At 38.0% G+C, this 24,439-nt stretch overlaps 1 protein-coding gene across 1 annotated transcript in view; it reads left to right on the top strand.

Annotated features, from left to right (window-relative positions):
- LOC113057586 (A disintegrin and metalloproteinase with thrombospondin motifs 2-like) overlaps positions 1–24,439 on the top strand; it is a 133,572-nt gene that overhangs the window by 98,071 nt on the left and 11,062 nt on the right. Inside the window, exons 4-9 of the mRNA XM_026224999.1 lie at positions 7,367–7,566; positions 17,218–17,301; positions 21,950–22,106; positions 22,376–22,481; positions 23,409–23,552; positions 23,639–23,771. Coding sequence (XP_026080784.1) covers positions 7,367–7,566; positions 17,218–17,301; positions 21,950–22,106; positions 22,376–22,481; positions 23,409–23,552; positions 23,639–23,771 — 824 coding nt within the window. The remainder of the gene's footprint in view (positions 1–7,366; positions 7,567–17,217; positions 17,302–21,949; positions 22,107–22,375; positions 22,482–23,408; positions 23,553–23,638; positions 23,772–24,439) is intronic.

The following is a 24,439-nucleotide window of genomic DNA, read 5'->3' as shown; positions in this document are numbered from 1 at the left end:
GACACAAATTTGTACGTTTGTTAATAAAGACATTATCTTGATTAAAAAATCACATATTTGAAGTCTTAGAAAGTGCATTCTCACCTAAAAACACTCTTACAACTATATTCCGTGACACAAAAGCAGTAATATTTTTTTTTTTACATTTCATTGCATTTGGGCATCCAGCCAAAGCACTTGCAATGAGAAATACGGGTAGTGTACAGTGAAAGGGCATTCCTGTAGCGATACCAGTACAATATCTCATGAGAATCAGAACGAACTGTTGTATAAATATGTGTCTGTGTATATGTATGTATGTATGTATGTATGTATATATATATATATATATATATATATATATATATATATATACATATAAACTGAACAAAATTATAAACGCAACACTTGTTTTTGCAGCCGTTTTCTCAGAGATCTAAGACTTTTTCTATGTACACAAAAGGCCTATTTCTCTCAAATATCATTCACAAAACTGTCTAAATCTGTGTTAGTGGGCACTTTCATCTTTGCTGAGATAATCCGTCCACCTCACAGGTGTGGCATATCAAGATGCTGATTAGAAAGCAGGATTATTCCATAGGTGTGCCTTAGGCTGGCCACAATAAAAGGCCACTCTAAAATGTGGAGTTTTATCACACAGCACAATATCACAGATGTTGCAAGTTTTGAGGGAGCGTGCAATTGACATGCTGACTGCAGGAATGTCCACCAGAGCTGTTGACCATGAATTGAATTTTAATTTCTGTACCATAAGCCGTCTTCAAAGGCATTTCAGAGAATTTGACAGTACATCCAACCGGTCTCACAACCGCAGACCACGCGTAACCACAGCAGCCCAGGACCTCCACATACAGCTTCTTCACCTCCAAGATCGGCTGAGACAAGCTTTTGGAGAGGTGTTCTCTTCATGGATTAATCCATGTTTTTACTGTACTGGGCAGATGGCAGACAGTGTGTATGGCGTTGTGTGGGTGAGCGGTTTGTTGATGTCATCGTTGTGGATCGAGTGGCCCATGTTGGCGGTGGGGTTTATGGTATGGGCAGGCGAATGTTAATGACAACGAACACAGGTGCAGGTTCCATGACAAGATTCTGAGGCCCATTGTAGTGCCATTCATCCACGACCATCACCTTATGTTACAGCATGATAATGCACGGCCCCATGTTGCAAGGATCTGTACACAATTCCTGGAAGCTGGAAACATCCCAGTCCTTGCATGGCCAGCATACTCACCGAACATGTCACCCATTGAGCATGTTTGGGATTCTCTGGATTGGTGTATATGACAGCGTTTTCCAGTTCCAGCCAATATCCAGCAACTTCACACAGCCATTGAAGAGGAGTGGACCAACATTCCACAAATGGAAACTAAAGAATTTAACGTATAGCCTACTTTGTTATTTTGATCCACTACTCCACACAGAAAAAAACAGACATGTCAATTAGTTACTGACCTGATGCAGACATACTGTATAGCTGAAGCAGATTGATATCGTTGGTGGAGTGAGGTTCACATTAGGTAACAAGAAAACAAGCGGGTCAATCTCAAATCTGCCCCAGTGGCTCTCAATTAGAGCACGCTGCAGTTCCCTGCTTCACCACAGATTTATGTTGCAAAATTGTTAGGCGATGTTAAGCTCGGGAGGTCTCAGACACTGTCTGCCCCGCTCAGTTTGTCTGTGGAGGAAACATTTGCGCGGTTAAATATTTCTCATCAAGAGTTGTGTGCTATTTTTCCTGTTATTTAACAAAGTTATTATAACAAAGTTATAACAAAGTTATATTTAAAATAATATTAAAAAGGAGTCTAAAAACAGAAATATCTGATTGTTGTCCATATCTCTGTTTACATTACACTTGTGTTACCAAAGCAACGACTGACGCATTTGTATTACATTCCAAAGAGCTCCATTATCAGCACTACAGTGGAAATTAAACCGTATCTGTGCTGTCTGGCCCTGATCGGTACGGAATGGAATGTTTAAACAAAAAGAACCATTCGGCCCGATAGTGGAAAATCAGCTTTAAGATACATATACATTTGTGCTGCTTGATATTTCTATTTAAATGTTTTAAACTTTGTATGATAGGCTACATATTTCTCTCTCTCTCTCTCTCTCTCTCTCGGAGAACGCATTTATGCAGGCATATTCTTTATATATATATACAGTACAGACCAAAAGTTTGGACACACCTTCTCACTCAAAGAGTTTTCTTTATTTTCATGACTATGAGAATTGTAGATTCACACTGAAAGCATCAAAACTATGAATTAACACATGTGGAATTATATATGGAATTATATACATAACAAAAAAGTGTGAAAAAAACTGAAAATATGTCATATCCTAGGTTCTTCAAAGTAGCCACCTTTTGCTTTGATTACTGCTTTGCACACTCTTGGCATTCTCTTGATGAGCTTCAAGAGGTAGTCACCTGAAATGGTCTTCCAACAGTCTTGAAGGAGTTTCCCGAGAGATGCTTAACACTTGTTGTTCTGCCTTCTGTCTGCGGTCCAGCTCACCCCTAAACCATCTCGAATGGGTTCAGGTCCGGTGACTGTGGAGGCCAGGTCATCTGGCGCAGCACCCCATCACTTTCCTTCTTGGTCAAATAGCCCTTGATGCCTTCAGTGTGACTCTACCATCTTCATAGTCATGGTGTGTCCAAACTTTTGCAAGATTTGCATTTGTATGCATAATAAAAGTTTTCTAACCAGTATTCTCTAACCAGCTCCTGATGTTCTCAAGGCTCTTATTTGAGGTGGTTTCCCTGACATTACTCAGTACATCATGTACATTCCTCTTATTTTACTTTTATGAACATTTATTATTACTGTTTTAAATCAAATTGTTTACTCACAGAAGGTCCTCGAGCTGAGACTCGATCTTCGGTTCTCTTGAAGCACAACCGCATTACACTCCAAAGCCATAGATATGTATATGCCCAAAGCACTGTCTACTGTATATTAGGCTATGAGCTCTGACAGTTAGAAGTAGGGGTGTAACGATTCACTCGTTTTCTCGATGCATCGATTACAAACCCAGACGATGCAATGCATCAATCTTGAAACATGAATTTTGAATCGTGAATCATCAATTTCAGACAGTAATCGATTTATAACGCTAAGAATCAAACGAATCACAATTTCTATAGCGATTCAATGCTTTCAAAATATATAGACATTAAATTACTACAAGCAGGAATTAATGGAGGCTTTTCGTGTCTTGCATCTTTCCTTCACATTCTCCACTAAACGGATGTTACTGTCACAGGATTGCGCTTGCAATATATATATACATATATATATATATATATATATATATATATATATATATATATATATATATATATACATATATATATATATATATATATATATATATATATATCAACCCCCCATGTTTTATTATATTACATCGGGGGAGGATGATATGACCCTATGAGTACTATTATAGATTAATAATGGCACAAAGTTGCTGAACTCAATTCTACAGTAACATTGCCAGTTTACTTACCACATAGTAAACATTAGTGCATTGTTAGCATTAATATAGAGCTTAATCAAATGGTATACTTTATTACTGCTGGAGATGATTTAGTTACTGATATCATTACCAGCTCTCAATGGCCTGGTCCTAAAGGCTTAATTTGATCTTGGCTTTTACAACAAACCATTAAAGATTAAAAGGCACAAAGAGCATTAGTTGAGCACTGACTGTTAGAAAATCTGTGTAGCTGGATCAGATTTCCCTAAGGTTGCGATACCCTTCCTCGCTGTTACATCTGCTGCATGTACACACTTTCTCACACTCTAATTAAAAACACTGTCTGACATTACCGGCGCACCACCAATGCTCAAGCTGTTTGCATGCAGAACGTCTACAGAACATCATTGTACTTTTGATATTTATGGAATAATATTCTGTGCTGGAAAAACTCTAATAGACTTTTGTAGTCCACAGTTGAATAACCTACTGACATGTTTCTCTCATTTCTTTCATCTCTCATTCTGCTCATTTGTGTTTGGGCTTTTTGAATGCACAAGTTAGTTTTGGCACAGGTTAATTGCAAAAGTTTCTATCCACCTTTGTCTTCAATGCGGAAGTAAGCCTATGGGTGAGCCATAGGTAAATAACAGGGAGAATAAGTGACGTGACATTCAGCCAAGTATGGTGACCCATACTCAGAATTCGTGCTCTGCATTTAACCCATCCGAAGTGCAAACACACAGAGCAGTGTACACACACACACACACACACACACACTGTGAACACACACCCGGAGCAGTGGGCAGCCATTTATGCTGCGGCGCCCAGGGAGCAGTTGGGGGTTCAGTGCCTTGCTCAAGGGCACCTAAGTCGTGGTATTGAGGGTGAAGAGAGAACTGTACATGCACTCCCCCCCCCACCTACTATTCCTGCCGGCCCAAGACTCGAACTCACAACTCTTCGATTGTGAGTCCGACTCTCTAACCATTATGCCACGACTAGGCCAAAATAATAACAACGTGCAGTAAACGGTAAAAACTGTTTACATTACAAACCACTGTGTTCAAAATTAAGATAATACATTAAAAATAATATGATAGGACACACCAACTTTCAATATCAAGCAGCAAAACAAACTGTTTTTTTAATGCTAAAAATAGCTCGATGGAGTGGATGCTGATGAGACTGGAAGCAAGACCCATAGAATTTACAAATGTCCGCGCACATTTTTACGACAAGAAAAAGGTGGATAGAAGACGTGAAGATTCAAAATTGCTGTGCAAGATTTAAGTGGTTGTAAGTGCAGACTTGTGGTTGTAAACGAATTTAAGTACAAAACTAAATGTATATACATGAAGTAAGTTTGTCCGTTTTTTTTACTCTATTATATCAGAATACATTATTTTTTACTTTCTCTATTTTGTATTTAATATTTTGACAATTTTGATTGCACTGTGTCATGGAATCACCTGCCTCAACAGCCAAACCAGCCTCCAACACCCGTACACAATCACCTGATTATTAATCAAGGACACCTGCATTCACTTATCACACCATTAAAACACACTCACCATAGTCACTCATCGGCTGGTCTCAAGGTTACAAGCTTCTCAGCGGGTCCGGTGACTACTTGTCAGCCTGTTGATCCTGGGATCCTTTGCTATCCATCGAAGGACTAGAAGTTTCAACCCAGACAAGACAGTTTACTCTGCGTCCATTGATCGCCTCAGTTTTGATTCTCCTATGGTGGAAGCTTCTCTTCAGTTACTTTAATAAACTTACCTGCTTGTTTGAATCGGCCTGTGTGCCTGCTTGACCAGCTGTGACTAGATTTATTATGCTAGATTATCGTTTTTTTTTTAAGAGCACACTGTGAAATGTGATAAAATAAAAATAGAGCACAACTGTTTTAATATGAAGCAAGACCATGATAATTTTTTTGTGGGTATTTTACCTATATTTTACATTTTCCTATGAAGGGTTAACAGAAATGTCTGAGATTGTTGTCTGTAAATGGAAGTATTAATACTCAAATGTTCACTTATAGTATTGCAAGTTACATGTCAGTATCAGAACAAATATTTGCAATATTGTAGATGTTCTCAGATTCAGATAAAAAAGTTTTGCAACAGTTTTTTCCTCATTTGTGCTTGGCTGTGTGTACATATTTCTATCTGCATGTGTCAGCGAACACATCTACGGTAGATGCACCAATCTCTTGTTCCGTCTCAGTGCTTTTGCAGCTTGGCAGCCCGATGACCCATAAATCTGTCATTAATGGAGATGAGCATGTGATAGTTTGAGTTGTTAGAAACCAAAGTGAAATGAGCTACTCAGTACTTACATCACAACTCTTGTACATGATATCAATCTTTTCGAATGTCCTACTAGTCTGAGCACCCTAGGCCTTCTTGCATTTCTTCCATCTTTCTCTCCCTCAAAGGCTCTCTTGACATTTGCAAAGGTTGAAAGACAAAGTAGCTTTGTGTCCTGATAAGGGCAAGGACTCCTCAGCCAGAATGTGAATGTTCTCACATGAGATCATAACGGAGCTGGTGTATTTGACAGACAGGGTGATGGGTCAAGTTTTGGAAGATCACAGAATAGCAGAAAAAGACACATGTCATAATAGGAGGTTAGTCATCACAGTAGGGTAGAACAGGGGGAAAACTGTATTTTTTTAATTTTCCCAGGCTTGTATGTTCATTGAATATTGCTTTATGTTGCATTTGTGTGCATTATGTTGCTGCATCTATTTAATCAAAAATGCAGTAAAATAGTAATAGTGTCAAATGTTATGACCATTTTAAAATGTAATTTATTCCCGTGATGGCAAATCTGAATTTACTCAAGTCTTGGGTCTCATGATCCTTCAAAAATCATATCTTTGCAAATATTTAATATGGTTTAATTAGCTTCTGAATTGGCATTAACAGGTTCTGAGGTGACCCTCAGATCATCATTAGCCATGAACAGAGTATGCTATTATATCAGCCTAGTGCTGGTATTGCAGGTAGTTTTGATTCAGTTTGGCATAAAAATATATGAACATATGAATGGCTTCAGAATAATGGCTTCAGAAAAAATGAAAATAAATAAAAAAATAAATAATGATAATTCTTATGTCTATATAGAATACTATGCATAATAGACAATAGCATGTTGATTGCTTTTGTTGTCCTGTAAAGCTTTCTTCCAATTATGTGTGGAAATCTGCTGACACAGGCTTTGATATTATGAACACCTGCTGGTGAGAGGAAGTTTACAGCCTTACAAAATCCTTCATAATGTTATTATGAAAAAAAAGAAAAAGGAAAAAAAAAAAAAACACTCTAAAACCTTTCTTTTTGGTTTATTGGGAATTTTCTGTGCTTGTTGTCTTGCCTTTGTTGCCCTGTAATAACATGTTACTGACTCTCAGAGTTAAGATGATGAATATCGTTCTTACTGTCGGATTATCATCCAATAAGAAAGTGACTGGTGAGCTAATATTAGTCTGCATCGAGTGTTGGTTTACCCATGAGCAGGTTGCCTAGGAAACGTTACATAATTGGAGCATAGAAGATGCCCCCAGCTGATTGGGTGATAGAAATAATGTGATAGATCTTCCTCAGTGTGTTCTCTCCTCCATTTTCCATCTATCCGCCTGGAGAGGAAATGACCTCATGACACCACGTACAGTGGCTAGTGGTTTGATTGGTTTCTCATTTTGACACCGTCGTTTCCTTTCATGTCTTCAACAATATGTCAATCAAAAAAAAAAAAAAAAAAGAAAAAAAAAAAAAAAGGAAGTACTAATACTAATTTCAGTGAATTGCTGTAATGATTTGGTAGTTTACACTAAGAAATGACCAGTTTCTCTGTTTCTTTATAGGTGCTGATTTGGGCAGACTGTTTGACCTTGAGACTCTGTATCAGGGTGTTGAACGCAGTATTAACCAGAGCCGACGAGCCCGCAGACAGCTGCCCGAACGAGCCTACTACATAGAGGTTTTGCTGGGGGTGGATGACTCCGTGGTACAGTTTCACGGGCAGCAGAATGTGGAGAAGTACCTCCTCACTCTTATGAACATCGTAAGTGTGCTTGAGCCACCCACGCTGCCTTTTGTGTTTGGGTTACCCTTGAGAAAAATCAAAGAACGATAGAAACTACTCTGTCAACAGCACTGCAGTCATACAGGCGTAAGACAGCATTGTAATAAAAAAAATGAGATGAAGCTGGCTGGTGGTGAAGCATTAGAGACATTGTGTTGACACCAGAGGTAGTAATGTTTATAGCATTTATATTCAATCCTGCAGTGTTTTGAAAACATTCTAAGTACAGCTGTCAAAGATCTATCTATCTGTCTGTCTGTCTGTCGGTCTGTCTGTCGGTCTGTCGGTCTGTCTGTCGGTCTGTCGGTCTGTCGGTCTGTCTATCTGTCTGTCTGTCTGTCTGTCTGTCGGTCTGTCTGTCGGTCTGTCGGTCTGTCTGTCGGTCTGTCTATCTGTCTATCTGTCTGTCTATCTGTCTGTCGGTCTGTCTGTCGGTCTGTCGGCCTGTCTGTCGGTCTGTCGGTCTGTCTGTCGGTCTGTCTGTCTGTGTGTCGGTCTGTCTGTCGGTCTGTCTGTCGGTCTGTCGGTCTGTCTATCTGTCGGTCTGTCTGTCTGTCTGTCAGTCTGTCTGTCGGTCTGTCTGTCTGTCTGTTTGTCGGTCTGCCTGTCTGTCTGTCTGTCGGTCTGTCGGTCTGTCGGTCTGTCGGTCTGTCTGTCTGTCTGGTCTATCTATCTAGCATCTGTCTGTCTTGCATTCTGTTTGTTGTTCTGTTGTGCTATTTAGCTAGCCTATAAGCCATCAAACAAACTGGGTTTATAAACTTTTTTTCCTCAAAACATTTTGATGATTGGCTTTAACAGTCCAACATAAAATATTTGTTTTGATGTTTTGACCAACTATGTTTTTATTAATCAGTTCAATTAGAATAAGTTCAATTTACAGTTTTTCTCAATTGCTTTTGGCACATTTTTCGAAACAGTCTTAACATTCTCTAAACTGTGAGTGCAAATCTCACAACTGTTTGCAGGAACTTCAAAACTTTATAGCATGTCTGCAAAATGTAGTTACTCACCCAAAACATTTAATTCATGCTTCAAAACCTAGTTATTGTGTCAATAATTTGGCCAAGGCCACCAAAATCTAAAGTGTTTTTGTCATTGTGTGACCCACACTGGTCAAAATATTTAGTTGTTTTTTCACCACAACAGTCAACCATGAAAATTAAGTGTTTAAACAAAAATCTCATATTTGTTGAGAAAATTCAATAGCATGTAGAAAAAAAAAAAGAAGTCTATGAACATTTGTATTTTTACAGTGTTTATTTTTGTACTTCATGTGTATATACACAATACAAGTGTATTTACTTTACATGTAAAGTAACTGACAAGAGTAACAAGATTTCACTTTACATTTCATATTTGTGTATTACCACAAATACACAAACAACAAATAACATTCATGGGAAAAAAAACTCTGACTCTTCTATTTCCACCTCTTCCTCGATTATTTCTTCCTCTACCACCATCGCGTATTCTTACACGCCTTCCAATTGCTCTTCCACGAGCATGTTGCTGCAGTGCAGGGTTGTGAACGTCCTCCATTCTCAAAAACTTCTACAGCAGTGATTGTGCTGTGGGCAATCTACATATACATATATATATATATATATATATATATATACATACATATATATAATCCCAAAGTTGATTGGTTACGTAAATGGTTAAATGGTTGATTCATATTAGAAGTAATTTGCAATTAGATTGCGAATGCAATTAGAGGTCATGTGCCAATTTAGCAGACATTACAAATAATGTCAATGTCAGATATATTTTAGAATATACATGCATGTATACTAATTATGATAATTGAATAGATCGTTTTGAATGTGATGGCTTACACAATAAAAAATGTCTGAGAAGTTCTGAAGTGTTTGACAGTGTAAGTGAGAATCGAGTCATCAGTTTTGATCAACAAGCCATATGCAATTATTTGTTGTCCAAACTGCAGACAGTTGTATGTACTCTTTGCACACATGTGCCAAAGCATTTGCAATTTGCTCAAATCAATAAGAAATTCCAATCTGATGTGAAAAAGAAGCGAATTGTTCAGAAATCTGAACTTAATGTTTTGGGAAATAAAAAAATCATTTGAGAACTGAGCCAAAGCAATTGAGAAAAACTGTAATTACAAATTACAAATTGTGTGTGTGTGTGTGTGTGTGTGTGTGTGTGTGTGAGTGAGTGAGTGAGTGAGTGAGACAAACAAAGAGCACTGTTGTATAAAAACATATATGGACATAGTATCCAGAATAATTATTTTTATTTTCTTAAAAAGGGATCAAATCTTGTTAATCATAATTCAGCTGATTACTAACCCTAGCTTTTAGTTTTTATAACTTCCACTTTAGACTATTTAGGAGCAGTTTATTGGTGTTTGAAAATACAGAAAATATCAAAATCATACAGTCACAAAGATTTCATCTATAGTTAGCTCTAGTGATGTTTGTCTCTAGAAGTGCTGTCTTGTTGAATTTATGCAGATTTAATTTTGTGCGATTTGTCTGTAATTGTCAGATTATGTGTGTATGTGTGTGTCCGTGTGTGTGTGTGTGTAAAGTTGGATGCAGTAAATCAGTGGTTTTGCTTCATGTGTTCTAGGGTGACGGTAAGCCTGGTGAAAAATATGCTTCAGGACAAAACAGCTCTCATCTGTCCCATGCTATGTGTCCTTTAATCTCCACAAATTAAACCTATGCAGTGACAGAGAGAGAGAGAGAGAGAGAGATCGATCAGCTAGCCAACAGACAGAAAAAAATCACAAGCTGGCCAGATATTATGTCATCAGTAATAGTCAATGATGTGAGGTAAAATCAGACACATATTAGATCAGTTCTGCAGTCATTTTTCTACATCATGGATCACTCCATCTAAGATAAAATGTGCTGGGATGAAAAAGGCCAGAGAAAAATGTATTATAACCTCACCATTTGTCTCTATATTGCATATTTTCTTCAGTTATCACAAGTCCCCGAACAATTTCTGCAGCTGTGCCACTGCCATCTCCTTTTCCTCTCCTCTCGTTCTCATCCTAGGGGGTGTTTCAAAGCTGCATTCTGAATAAATGACAGGAAAACAGATAAACAGAAATATATAAATAACATTGCGTCTCCTTTCTCTCCCACGCGTTGAGTTCTTACCGCGTTCTTTTTGAAAGTTTTCTTTGCTCACTTTTGGAAGGCATGTATCCCTCACTCTCAGGGAGTCAAGGAGAGAAAAGAGAGAGACATAAAGCAGGTTTTTCCCTTTTTTCCTCCAACTATTTCCCCTGACTTCTTCCCTTTTAGTGTTTGTTGCAAATAAGGGCTGTGTGTGATGATTTGTTATACGTGGCGTCTGAGTTTATTGTTACTTTGCATTAGCTTTGTGTGTGTTGAGCGTGTGTGTGTGTAAATGTCACTGCTCAGTTGCTATGTTTGCTCAGAGGGAAACAATCCTCTGCAGTCATTCATTCACGTTCTCCTGGTCAATGGCTGGTCTCTCTCAGTGATCCAGCAGGAGGAGAGAGTGGGAGCCGTCTGTCTGTCTGCCTGAAAAGGGATCCATCTATGGGACTGTACGTGGGTGGCAGGGTTGAGTGCCATTCATAACTGAATTTAAAATGCATTTTAAATTCCTGAATGCAAATCGGATTGAAGTTCCAGAGTAGTAGTTCCACAAATGATATTGAGAATTAATGTTTGAAATGCCACCTACAGTAGGAATGCATATTTAGTGTAGAATATATTTATATTTATAAAATTGATTATATTGAATAAATCTATATAAAAATCTATATAAAAATCTATATAAATTTCAATTCAAATTCCATCTTACGAACGGAATAGGAGACAATTCTTAACTTCTGAATTCACACTATTATAACCCCTTCAGAAATGCATATTATGTTATTATACGGGCAATATCTGCTCAATAAAATGGATTTTTTAGGGGCAGTTTTAACCTTTTATGAAGGCATATTTTTCATTAGCTTTGTAAAAAAGTCATAGAATATTATTGCAACAAAAACTAATATTATGTATTTATACATGAAAATGCCTATTTGAAGTAAGTATTTTCAGGTGATTTCAGTTTTTTTTTCACAAAACACACAAAACACTTCCTGAAATGCTACACATTCAGTGGTACTTGTATACTGAGGCATTTTATATGTATAGCTATTCATTTGTTTTCACATTATGTGGCATTTTTGTTCATATCTGATTCTGGGCTGTTCGATACGTTAATCCCTGTGTGGGAGTTGTTGTATTTGTGAATGAGATATTTGTTTGTTCTGGAGAACTGGTCCAGTGACTCACTCTGCCCTCAATTTATAAAACCGAGTGAAACAATTCTTTAAAATGCACTAAAATCGATTGGCTTTACTTCATAGGTCCATGGGAAATGATGAAGAATCAATGCGTCAGACAGGGATCAAAAGATCTGGAGGCCTCTTGACTCACGCCCACCCTTCCAATCCACCAATCAGCCGTCCTTCACCTTTATTCCACCCCTTTAAGACCGTCTCTTTCAGATTTAGTGTTGCAGTCAAGATAATAGACCGGTATTTAATGCAGAAGCTCTTTGTGGGAGAGTTTCTTGTTGTTGAAACTCCTTTCTAATTTCAAACTTGGAAAGTCTCACAACATGCTGATCTAAGATTGCCTTTAGCTCAGGACAGTAAGCTTCATCAGATCCACCACAGCCCCTCGAAGGTGCCCACTGGCTCTTAATGCTTGTACTCAGACCCATTTCACGTATTTGCATGAGCGACCAGAACAGCCAGTGTAATGGTGCTGAGACCTTTGTGTTCAGCATTAATTGTGTGAATTGAAAGTCGACAATATTAATTGCTTCCCTCTATATTAGTCGCTCCTCAGGAGTAAACAAGACGTGCAGGTGGGGGGACCATTATGTGATCAGCTCTTCATAGACACGTTGATCTGGCCCTCAAATGTCAGACAGGTAATAATGGTCCAAAATGTCAAGTGAAAATGGCAGAGATCCAGTAATGAGTCTGAGCAAATACTGTCCACCAGTGCATACCTTCATATATCTTAGCTTTCCTGTACATTACAGAAGAATGAAAGGGAGATTGGAAGTCCACCAGCCAAGAGACTGATGGGATTTCTGTACTCGTTCAAAATCCACTCCGAGACTGAAACAGGACAATGATGATTCAGCATAATATGTATGTGGGATGCAAGGTAAAATCTGCATTGTATAGGAAACTAAATGCTTGTTCAGGGGTATTTTGTCCAAATTTGTTTGGTCTGGCCAAAAAAAGTTGAAAAAAGTTAACAAGCTAAAATTTGTGAATTAGTGTTGTATGAGTATGCATGCATGCAGGAGTGGTTTGTCAAATTGTATGGACTGGCAAGAGGTCTTTTATGTAGTTCATTTTGAAGCATTTAATTATTGCAGCTTACGTCATTTAGTATACGCAGATATAACTAATCCCCACCTGCTCTATGTTCACTCAGATCATGTCCACACATACAAGGGCATTTCCTTCTTCCGTTTAAAACAAATTCTCTGTCCTCATGAAAACGCAAACGCACGCTGTGAAGCACTGTCAAGAGCATGCCAAACCAACAGGTGGTGAAATAATGTCAGCCGTAAAACCATGTTGGCCAATCAGAAGCCTGAAAAAGTTCCCATTAGGCGGAAATAAAAACGCAAGTTCTGACGTCATAAGCCAAAAACTACGATTTTGCTGTCTACACGATAACACTGCAACCAGAGTTTTTGAAAATCCTCACCCTATCAGGAGTTTTCAAAAATGTTCAGTTTCAGTGACCTACTGCTACGTTTTCTTGTGGACGAACGGTCAAACTGCATAGAAAAAGCTGTGTTAATGTGGACAGGGCCTCAGTTAACTAAAGTGGTTAACACTACACAATGGCAAGTGGCAATGTTGGACAAGTTCTGAATGGATTATAGCCTAGAAAGCCCTCTTCTATAATTACAAATACTATTAAAAGCTGTCAGTCATTGTAGTTTGCAATTATGTTAAAATCAATGAACTCATGCACTGCACAATGAATCTCTTATTTACATCACATCAATCCGCATTTGTTATAATGAGAGGATTCACGTAAAATTCAGCTTTGGTGTTTTGAGCAGTGAGTGGAATCTGTCTAACATAAACATATCTGATTGGCTATTGTGTTTATGAAATCAACAGATATGTCTGTGATCGGCTACATTACTCAGCAATGCAAAAACACATTGTAAATACAAAGCTATGACAGGCGTTGACAATAATATGAAAAGTCCCGCACTGCAAGTTAATGGGATTGGTTACATGTTTGCAGTGGAAACAAGCAGTTTCAAACCACATTTTTCAGAACGCCTTTTGGTACACAGCAGTTTTAAGGAGAAAATGCTCATCAATGGCATTGTCTGATGAATTTGCACATGGTTTGTCTTGAAGCATATTAAAAACAGCAGACAGACATGTAAACACCAGACGGACAACATTAAAACTTGATTTACAGGTTACCTTTTACCTTTTACAGGTAAATGGTAATCCCTCAAATGCCAGTTATTAAGGAAACATTTTGGCACCTAAATCCCTTCTTTTAAAGTTATTTTTACAGTTTTATAAGGGCCAGATGATAAACAGGGCTGAAAAGATAAATGAGCCTTTTTTAAATGGTTTATTTTCATGGCTCTTCCACACATTCGATTTGGGAATGTTTTCATTTCATGTCCACATTTATGATCATTTTGGTAATATTTCTCAATATCAACCCTTTTTTTCTGCTCACTCAGTCAATGGCCACACATGCACACATGGGCTTTTTTTCTCTCTTCTAAACCTATCTTCCTATCTGCACCCTCTGCTATTTTCTTGACTCTCCCTACTTTCCGCCAAAGCAGTGAATCCACAACGCTGGCCCCTGCTGCATTAATAATGGGATATTAATGATTTTCTGACTTGCTGACCTCTAGGTCTCCATTAGTTACCTGTAGGCTGATGAAACCCAGTGCACCTGAACAAGGCCAGCAACCAGGGCAGAACTAATGAGACCTACACTCTCACAGTCATTAACATAGAGCAAGAGGGGTGGGAGGAAGCTATAGGGTTTTCATTCTGTAGGAGGTTGAGGAAGAACCCTGTTGGTGTTGCTGATGATTTGTGACTCCAATTAATATTATAATATTCATCCAGTGTTGCTTGTGTTAAGCTTTCCTATAAAATGTGAATGTGTATAGTATGGGTGGGTGGTATCCACATTTTTCCTCAACGCGGAAGTAAGCCTATGGGTGAGACTTCCGTTTCATTAGCCGCTATAGGTAAATAATGAGTAGAATAACAATATGCAGTAAACAGTAAAATTCTTTGCATTACAAATCAGTGTGCTCATAATTAAGATAACAGATTAAAATAATTTTATAGGACTGTTTTGCACAGCTAAAAATAGCTGGACACAAATGAGACCAGAATTGAATTTACAAATGGCGGCGCCCATTTTTACGTCAGGAAAAGGGTGGATACAACAACATTTTTATAGGCATGTTAAAATTTTCTAAACATTTTTGAATATACTCTTAATACATATTTTATGAGAAAGTAATTTATTAACAAGGCTTTAACTTAATTTTGATCAACTAGTTAATAGTGAGACTTGGTCCTTCAAATTATGTGTTACTAAAATTCATAACAGAATTTATACCTATTTATACCCTTTCTTATAGTACTTTCCAAGCCCAGCATAATAATATGAGAGAAATAAACCTTTACTGCCAGCCATGTTTTTGTCTTTTTTGTCTTCTTTGAAGTGAAGCCTGAAAACAGGGCAGTAGTCATATCCCATCATGCACTGTTTCTCCTAATGCAGAGTCCTGAGGTGTTGCACAGTGTGTGTTCCGTATGAAAGTCGTGCCTCAGTTTAATGATCATTAACATTCGGAACACTGGAGTCATGGTCACCTGGAAGTCATCTATGTCTTTACCAGTCATCTGTATTAACGCGGTTACTAAGGCAACCAAGCCTAAGAGCTGCACTCTTTAGAATTTCTCAAGCAATCTTGGCGAATGTTATGGAAAAGGCCTATACACGAGTTTGAGAGATACGCTTTTGTCAGCTGCAGACACATTTACTGATTTAACACTGAAAGGGAAGGGATGATGAATTCAGTAAAGATGTGAACTGTAATAAACAAAGTCTGCAGAAACACAACGGAGCATTGACAAATAGACAGCACAACCAAAACATATTCCGAGAGTCAGAAGGAATGACAGCAAGCAGAAAGGGAATGCCAGGAATACAAGTAGGCAACAAGTAGATCGTACATATAAAAGAGCAGATGAGTCGGTGCAGAACACATCAGTTTCAGAAAGCCGTTTTCCTTGCCCCCTTTTAAGCCCCTTTCTTCTTGTCTGTCTTCGTCTCTTATTCTTGCTCCCCCTCCCGCAGTCTGTCCATCAGAAAACTCATTATTGTTGGCTGTGTATACATCTCAGTGTCTCATTAGCAAGCTTCCAGAGCGGCAGAGGACACCATGTCTGAACTTATGTACCAATCTGTCTGCCTCTGTCTCTCTCTCTGTCTGAGAACAACATTTCCCACAGTACATTAGGTCCGTCCTTCAGAAAACTGAATAAGTAAAGATGGCTGAGACTAGGGGTGAGAAGTCAAACTGCAGAATCATGGGAAATGAAAAAGGCTCTCTTAAACATAATTGAGTGCAGCTTTGCTGATTGTCTGTTTGTTGCTGTGTGGGTGTGTTATGCTTTGCTTATGTCTCTGCGGGGACAGAATGGCCCCAAACATTTGGTAAAACCTGAAAAGCCCTGCTGAAAATAACCAAGCCTTTGATGGTTTGCTGGTCTTAAATGCTTAAGATGGTCTAGCTGGAGTTTAACTTGTGTCTCTGTTTGATCAACTGGGAGACTAGCTGATATATGTTAAACGCTGAAACTTATAAAGCAACTATAGCAGATGACAGCAGAAGCAAATCAGCTTCATAAAGAGTCTAAGTATATATTTACATGTACAACAGTTCAGAAAAATCCTGTAATGTTTTAGAAAGAAGTCTCTTATGCTCACCAAGGCTGCACTCATTTAATCAAAAATACAGGAAAAACAGTACATTTGTGAAATGTTTAAAACAATGTGAAATGTACATTTACAAGAAATGTGTCCTTATGTATTGGTACTAACAAAGACTATACAATTACAAGAATAAATAATAATAATAATAATAATAATAAGATAGACATTGTAAGGAAGTAAAGTGATAGATATTTAATAAAAGCTAGAAAAATGAGCAGAAAAATTATTTGTAATTGAAATATTTTTTTTTTACATTATGAATGTCTTCACAGTCATTTTTGTTCAATTGTTTAATGCTTTTAATGCCTCCTTACTAAACAGAATTTTACATAATGCTGAAAAATATCTAAAAGGCACACTGGAACATTGAATCTGTAGAAGATGTCCCCAGTGTCTTGGATATCACTTAGTCATAATTCTCACTCAGAGCACTTTAGTTTGAACTCTGTTACAGGAGTTTCAAGAAAGCAAACATAATTTCTTTTAATGGAATCTATTTTAAAATGAGGCCTTTTGCTCTTACAATATCAGTCTCAGTATGAAGCTCCTAATGTTGGATCTAACACTGCTTTTTTTCTCTTCACAGGTGAACGAGATTTATCATGACCATTCTCTCGGGGCACTAATAAACGTGGTGCTAGTTCGGATTGTTTTGGTCGATGCCAGAAAAGTAAGAATTATTCATCTATTGACATCTATTGTTTTTCTTGTTTTGTCAGTTTACGTTTAAGAAGTGTGGTCTTTTGTTAAGTACTTCATAATATTAGTAAACGATTTGTAGGCTAACTTTGAGTTTAGGAGAGGGCTATCTGTTTTTTTTTTTCTTTTCTTTTTTTTTTAGTGGATCAATGGAAGATGTAGTGATTGAAAAACTTGTTTGGTGTTGCTAATAAGTGAAAGTGTAGTGGTGACCCATACTCGGTATTTGTTATCCCATCCTAGTGCACACACACAGTAGGGAACACACACACACTGTGACCACACACCTTGTGTGCTGAAAGTTTAGCTTTCACTGTGAGAGATCACTATTGTAACCTTAAAAATATATATTTGTTTTGTTTAGTTCTGTATAAAGACAATTTGCATGATATTGCATCAGTGGCAAACTTGTATAAAATACACACTCCGTATCTCTCTCTTCCACTCTCTGTCTCACACTCACACCTACATAAACACGTAAACACACCGTTAGCTTAGCTTACATGTGCATCTTTTTCCCACCCCTTCTGCTGGGTGCTCACCATGGCCTAGGGCCTGTTATTCCATCGGACTGAGCAAACGGAAACTAAAAGCATTGAGTTCCCATGGGAGTCTTTTCAAAGTCGCACGCCTTCACAGTTCAACACCAAAGCACACAGAGTGCTGATGTTATGCAATTGCCTACCCAATCCCCCCTCCCCAACACATAAGCTTGCACACACCAGGACATCCCCTATGGGACCAAGCAAAGGATTCTGGGAAGAGAGAATCAAGAGTGCAAGATAAACAATCAATGATGACCCTGCCTCATTCATTAACACAGTTCCATAAAATGCTGCTCTACCTGTAACTGGTGATCAGGGAGAGGCTGATCTCAGATCAGGTAACCAGACTCTGATGTGGTTGACCTGATAGTGACCACAGTTCTTGTTTCGGCTTCTATCTGTCACAGTTACTCACTAAGAAAATCCCTCATCTCACCTGGACAGATATAAGGATAGATTAATAGCAGTAGTGTACATTACATGCATCAATGGTGAAGGATCTTCAAGGAGTGACTAATTAAATCATTAATTCATATAATTTGTTCAGAAACACTGATTCATTCATGAATAGTCAATGAGTCATCGAATCTTTTACTAATTTGTTAAAAATACTGATTCATTCATTTACAAATAAATTATTATTTTTATGAGTGAATCTTGATTAATTCCCATTAATAATTGAATCCTTCATGTGAATCACTTACAGTAATTAGTGAGTGAGTGATTCAATTAATAATGTACAGTAGGAGTGAGTCATTGAATGATTATTTCAGGCAATTAGTTCATAACATCGATACATTGAAGAAGTGACATTGAATTATTTACTTAATTCAAAATACTCTCTTTATGGCTAAATTATTAAATCATACACATGAATCACATGAGTCACTGAATCATTTATTCAGCTGTTTGGTTCAAAAACACTGTCACGGTGTTGTTCAGAGACTACAATTTTTTAATTAAGCCTAAGGTTGAATTCCTGAACTTTTCAAAATAGTTTGTTTGATATGCCTGACACATTAACATTGCATTAATCAGCGCGGGTTTAATTTTTTTTTGGAGTATGGCACTGATAGAGAGTGTTCCAGAAACCTGTTTTGAGAAGCTGTCATTTTCTAATTAACATTAATTCTGTTTGGTACCACTAGTGTCTCAAAAATTACACATGAGACAACCCAGAGACAAACTAAACTGAGCTTTGAAAGAGCAATTTTCCTCTGGGATCATCTGAAAAATTTGATGTCTGGAAAATAGCTCTTAATCAGTAGTGAAGTTAACACCTACTCCATTTATTCAATCAGGTTCAGGAAGAAAGGATCTTTTCTCCATGAGTGCTATCTGGATGCATAACCCATATAAAAGATATTTTAAACCATTTAAACTTGACAAACCATCACCTCTCTATCTCTGCGACGGAGCTTACTATTACCACAAATGTCAAATCAGCCAGCAGGAGGAATAGCTCACAACGCTATGGTTCCCTCAAATTTGGCTCTTCTAACTGAGACATTATGCCACCCCCAGCTATTTTGATAAATGGTGATTTTTTTACTCTTTGACAGATAGTGTGTGGGGCTACATGGTGATTACGTGCAGTTTCAGGTGAGATGGAGAGACAGAGTTCCACGGCGGGTCAGGCAGATGGTGTTTCCTGGACTGCTTTGTGGTGATTGTCCCGCTGGCCTTGTCTTTCTAGGATTAAGTTCTTAAAATGCAAACTGTCCCACATGAACTCATCAGGCAGTTGGCACACGGGCCTCTCTCTGTCTCTCTCTCTCTTCATCTCTGTCCCTGTGCTCGTGCATCTTCTGGTTTCCATTCCATTCTGTCTTTTCTTTCCTTCTGTTGCTGGTCACGCTTTGTCTACCTCTCACTGTCCATCAGTGATATTTTATATTAGTTTTTATTATATTAATATGGTTCAAGTTTATACGTATATATATATACACACACACAAGTTATATATGTTTCTTTTTTATGTTAACAAAATAATAAGCACATATTAATCCTAGGCAGTTTTTCTCCCAATTTATTCCTGACTCCCATAAATAAAAGAACAATTCAGTGTCTTGCTGAGCTAATATGCATATTTTTTGTAATTAACACATTCTTGCTAGTTCATACAAACATATTTAATTTAAACAGATAACACACAAAAAGAACTGGAATCATGGCTACCGTAACTCTAAACCCTACAACGCTTTCAGTGTGAAAACCCTTCCATGTTTTGATTTTTCATATTCGCACTCACTCACATCCTCGATTCACTCTAGATCACCCACCTATTTCAATAGCACTGCCACATTTTTACATCTTTCTCCATCTGTATCTTTTTCCTCCACCTCTCCCTTCCCTCTTTTTCTCTCTCTTTCACAAATGCCTGGTTGTTCCACACCCACTCCTCTCCCCTGCCGCCTCAGCCCCAATCAGCATGTAGCCTCGCCCGCCTTGCCAGCAGGTTGTCCATCATTCCCAATTACTGTGGCAACCGTTGCTGCCGGGAGTGATCAACCAAGTGACCCCACACACCTCCAACAAGGTTCCAACATCACAGTCTCTTCTGCACATCTGTTCCACTCTTCTCCTCACCTAGCACCAAAAAGATAAAGAGACAGTGACATGACACACCCAACATCATTCCACACAGCGCGCGAGAGTGTGTCTCAGTGTGTGTGTTCGGTGGATCACAGAGAAGATAAAGATGCCGAGACATTCTTTTAATGAGCTCGCTTGCCTGTCTGTCATGTATTCCCTTACCAAGAACAATAGGAAGTCTCTTGTGTACAGAATTGTGAGAAACCCCCTTCATGACATTATCAACAAACATCTAAGTGATGGAATGAAGATAAGTGACAATAAATTGTGTTTAGTAACTAGTTTACATTAGAGTCTGCTGTCTATGCACAAACTTATGGCGTAAAAATGATGTGCTGGATGCACTTTTGCTTAGAGTGATGCTGAGTTGAGTTATTTTGCACCTCCCTTTTTCTTCCCATGGTGCGCAGCAATGCATTGGAATGGTGAAGCCTCCCTCTACTGGTTGGTGAAGACATTGCAGCGTAGTTCTCAGAGTTCATGACCTTGATGCAAAGTAAAATGCACAAAGTGAGGCACAGGGAAAGAGAGAGGCAGTTTCAGGACACGCATCTGGAAAGGATCTCCTACTTCCATGGCTCTCGTGGCCACGTCATCAGAACTCAGCCGCGCATTCCTGTCTGAATGTTTCTTTGCACACATTTATCTCCCTGCACAGATTGTAGAAGAAAACCAGCATAATTCTTTATGTCTGTGTTCAAGTGAGTGTGAAATGTAGCAATAATAACAGCATCACGATCACCATGGTTTATGATGTAAACCTTTTTTTTTTTATTATTATGTAAATATTTCATGGCAACGTGTCCAGTTTCACTATACAAATTATTTAGATTGGATCAGTACTTTCAGCATCAAAGGAAGTTAATGATACCAGATGATTGATTAACAAAAGTGCTAAGCTTTTGAAGTTTGTGGGGATGTAATTGTTTAGGCATCTGTCCTCTGATTAAATGAATGAGATGAAATTCTTGAAAAGAGTTTTGCTGACCCCAAACTTTTGAAATGTTGCATACATACGTTGGTCTGGCAGTAACAATCATCTGTACTTATAGGGTTCTTTTTAAATGTTACTCACCTTCACGTTATTTCAAACCCTTATGACATTTTAATTGTGAATTTTTTGCGTAACACAAATAAAAAGCTTTGAAATACTAGTTCCTTTTTTTTTTTTACATTATTTCAAGCTCCAAAAAAGATGCCAAAGCATCCATACCACCCATTTGCTGTATTCCAGGTCTTCTGAAGTCATGTAATACATTTATGGGCGCAACAGAACAAAATTGGAAAATAGATTAAGTCAAAAATTAATAAAATGTTAAATGTTGAACTATTGGTTTAGTAGATTGTATTAACCTCATAACTTAATTTAGATATTCATGTTATTCATAACTTCATCAGATGCCAATAGCTAAATCAAAATGTAGCTTGTAGAGTGTAATGTAGATGAAGAGTGTAATGTCCTTTCATGTGTGCTTTCAGTCCATGAGCCTCATTGAGCTGGGCAATCCTTCTCAGAGTCTGGAGAATGTGTGTCGCTGGGCTTTCGAACAGCAGAGGAAGGACACTAATGATAAAGATTACCATGATCACGCCATCTTTCTCACTCGTCAAGAGTTTGGACCCACAGGGATGCAGGGTAAAATCACCACACAAGCACACAGCATCATCAACCCTCAGAGACTGAAACATGTTGCGAACAAGAGCAGTTGATCTTTCAAACATGAACACATGTGCTCAGTTTGAAAAATGGGTATATGTACGGACATGCCACAATGATCTTGAAATGACCTTGACTTCAGGCCCCAGACCAGGGGAAAAATAAGTGAAAATATTAAATATATTGTATTTATATGATGAAGATCTGAGTAGTACAAACTCAATCCGGTGTTCTTATGTTTTTGGTAGGTTATGCTCCTGTCACAGGCATGTGTCATCCTGTACGGAGCTGCACTCTCAACCATGAGGATGGTTTCTCGTCTGCTTTTGTCGTGGCACATGAAACCGGCCATGTGTGAGTATCTGCTACAGTATGTGAAAATAAACCGCATATATTTTCATTTGTACAGCAGTTAGTTCCAGTCCTGATTGGTTGAGCACCATTCGAACAGCTGACTTTCCACTGTTTGTGTCGCTAATTAGTGTATTAGTGGTTAGGATTTTACAGTGTTCTCTTTCTGGAAGTTACACTGAAATGTCAGTAGGTGGCGATAAATGATTGACTTGTGATGAGTAAATCAGTGAATCACTACTAATTTATTCAACATGGATTCATTCAGTAAATAAGTGACTGGCTGGATCTGATTTTGCATACTTAGTAAGTAAAAAGTAGTATGTGAAAATAGTAGTATGTACATATTTATAGTATTGATAATATAATAGGGCAAAACAACAACAACAACAACAAAAAATGGTTGTTGCACTACTTCCGACAAGATTCTGAAGTTTGCATCTAATGGACGCTTTATTATCTCATGAGACCATGGGAGAGGTTTTGTGAACAGAAGCGATGCATCTGACACTGGTAGGGCACATAGCAATTACAGATATAGCATGTAAATTATATTCATACTACATACTTTCATGCTGAAGTACATATTTTTTAAAGTTGCAAAGTACTTATTCATATTATTAAGAGATTATGCAATTTTGGATGCAAGCCACTATGAGTGAATAGAGTCATTTTCTCAATAGATTTGTTCAAAAAAAAAATAATTTAGGAACAAAACAAGTGACTGCCAATATGATCGAACCACTGATTCATTCACACAACCAATTCATTCAAAACTCTCAAATTCAAATAAATTCCATAAATATGGCATCTATCTTTGAACAATGTCTGTTTGTAACTTAATTAAAATTAAAAAAAAAGTCAAAATAAAGGGCAAGTTGTCCTCAAAAATTGTAATTGTTTGTATATATGCATACATATGCGCTATAGGTTGGGGATGGAGCATGATGGGCAGGGGAATCGTTGTGGAGATGAGGTGCAGATGGGGAGCATCATGGCCCCACTGGTGCAGGCTGCTTTCCACCGCTTCCACTGGTCCCGCTGCAGTCAGCAGGAACTGGGCCGCTATCTGCAGTGAGTGTTAGACAGACATGCCTGTACACAGACAATCTTGACTAGTACCACTGTGGATTATAAACCATCTCATTCTGCCTCTGAAGTTCATATGATTGTCTCCGTGACGACCCGATGGAGCCCAAATGGGAGGAGCTTCCGCACCTGCCCGGGATGGATTACTCCATGCACGAACAGTGTCGCTTTGACTTTGGGGCCGGATACATGATGTGCACAGCGGTGAGTCTTGAATTTACTGATGCACGGGTTTTTTCATTCAAGTAATGCATTATTATAATGTGATTGTAAAATCACTACGAGCATGTATAATTCTACAAGCATTCTTCCTCGACAACCATCAGCTTGCCATAACAATCACCATTTGTGGTCACTGGGTTCACCAGAGAGTGCCGTGACCCAGTATGATGTGTGTTATACATGCCAATAATGCATTATGAATGGAACACAGTATTTTGTGTTAAGTGATTGAGTTTTGATATCTATACATGCCAAAGGGAAAAGGCTTAATGGAACAGAATAGAGCACCAAAAATGTTCAGTCTCTCACTATTTTACTCATTCTCATGTTGTTACAAACCTGTATGACTTTCTTTCTTCTGTGGAGTACAAAAGTAGGAGCTTTCAAGCTTTTTAAAGAACACAAAGGCACCATTAAAGTATCGTAAAAGTGGTCCATATGGACTCATGCTCTTTATTCCAAGTCTTCTGAAATAATGCAAGTTATAGAGACTGAAATTTAAGTCAACGTTCACTGCTCTAGGTCTTTTTGACAGGTTCAGCCAAGCAGCACCGATTCATTAACAAGTACTTCTTTTGTGTTCTTTTCTTTTGCAATCTATTGTTTATTTTTTTTGTATTTTTGCAATAATTTTGCAAGTTTAAAGCCTT

The sequence above is a fragment of the Carassius auratus genome, chromosome 39 (assembly GCF_003368295.1).
Source record: "Carassius auratus strain Wakin chromosome 39, ASM336829v1, whole genome shotgun sequence".
Taxonomy (NCBI): Eukaryota; Metazoa; Chordata; class Actinopteri; order Cypriniformes; family Cyprinidae; genus Carassius; species Carassius auratus.
The sequence above is the reverse complement of the archived record's forward strand: the minus strand, read 5'-3'. Positions and strand labels throughout refer to the sequence as shown.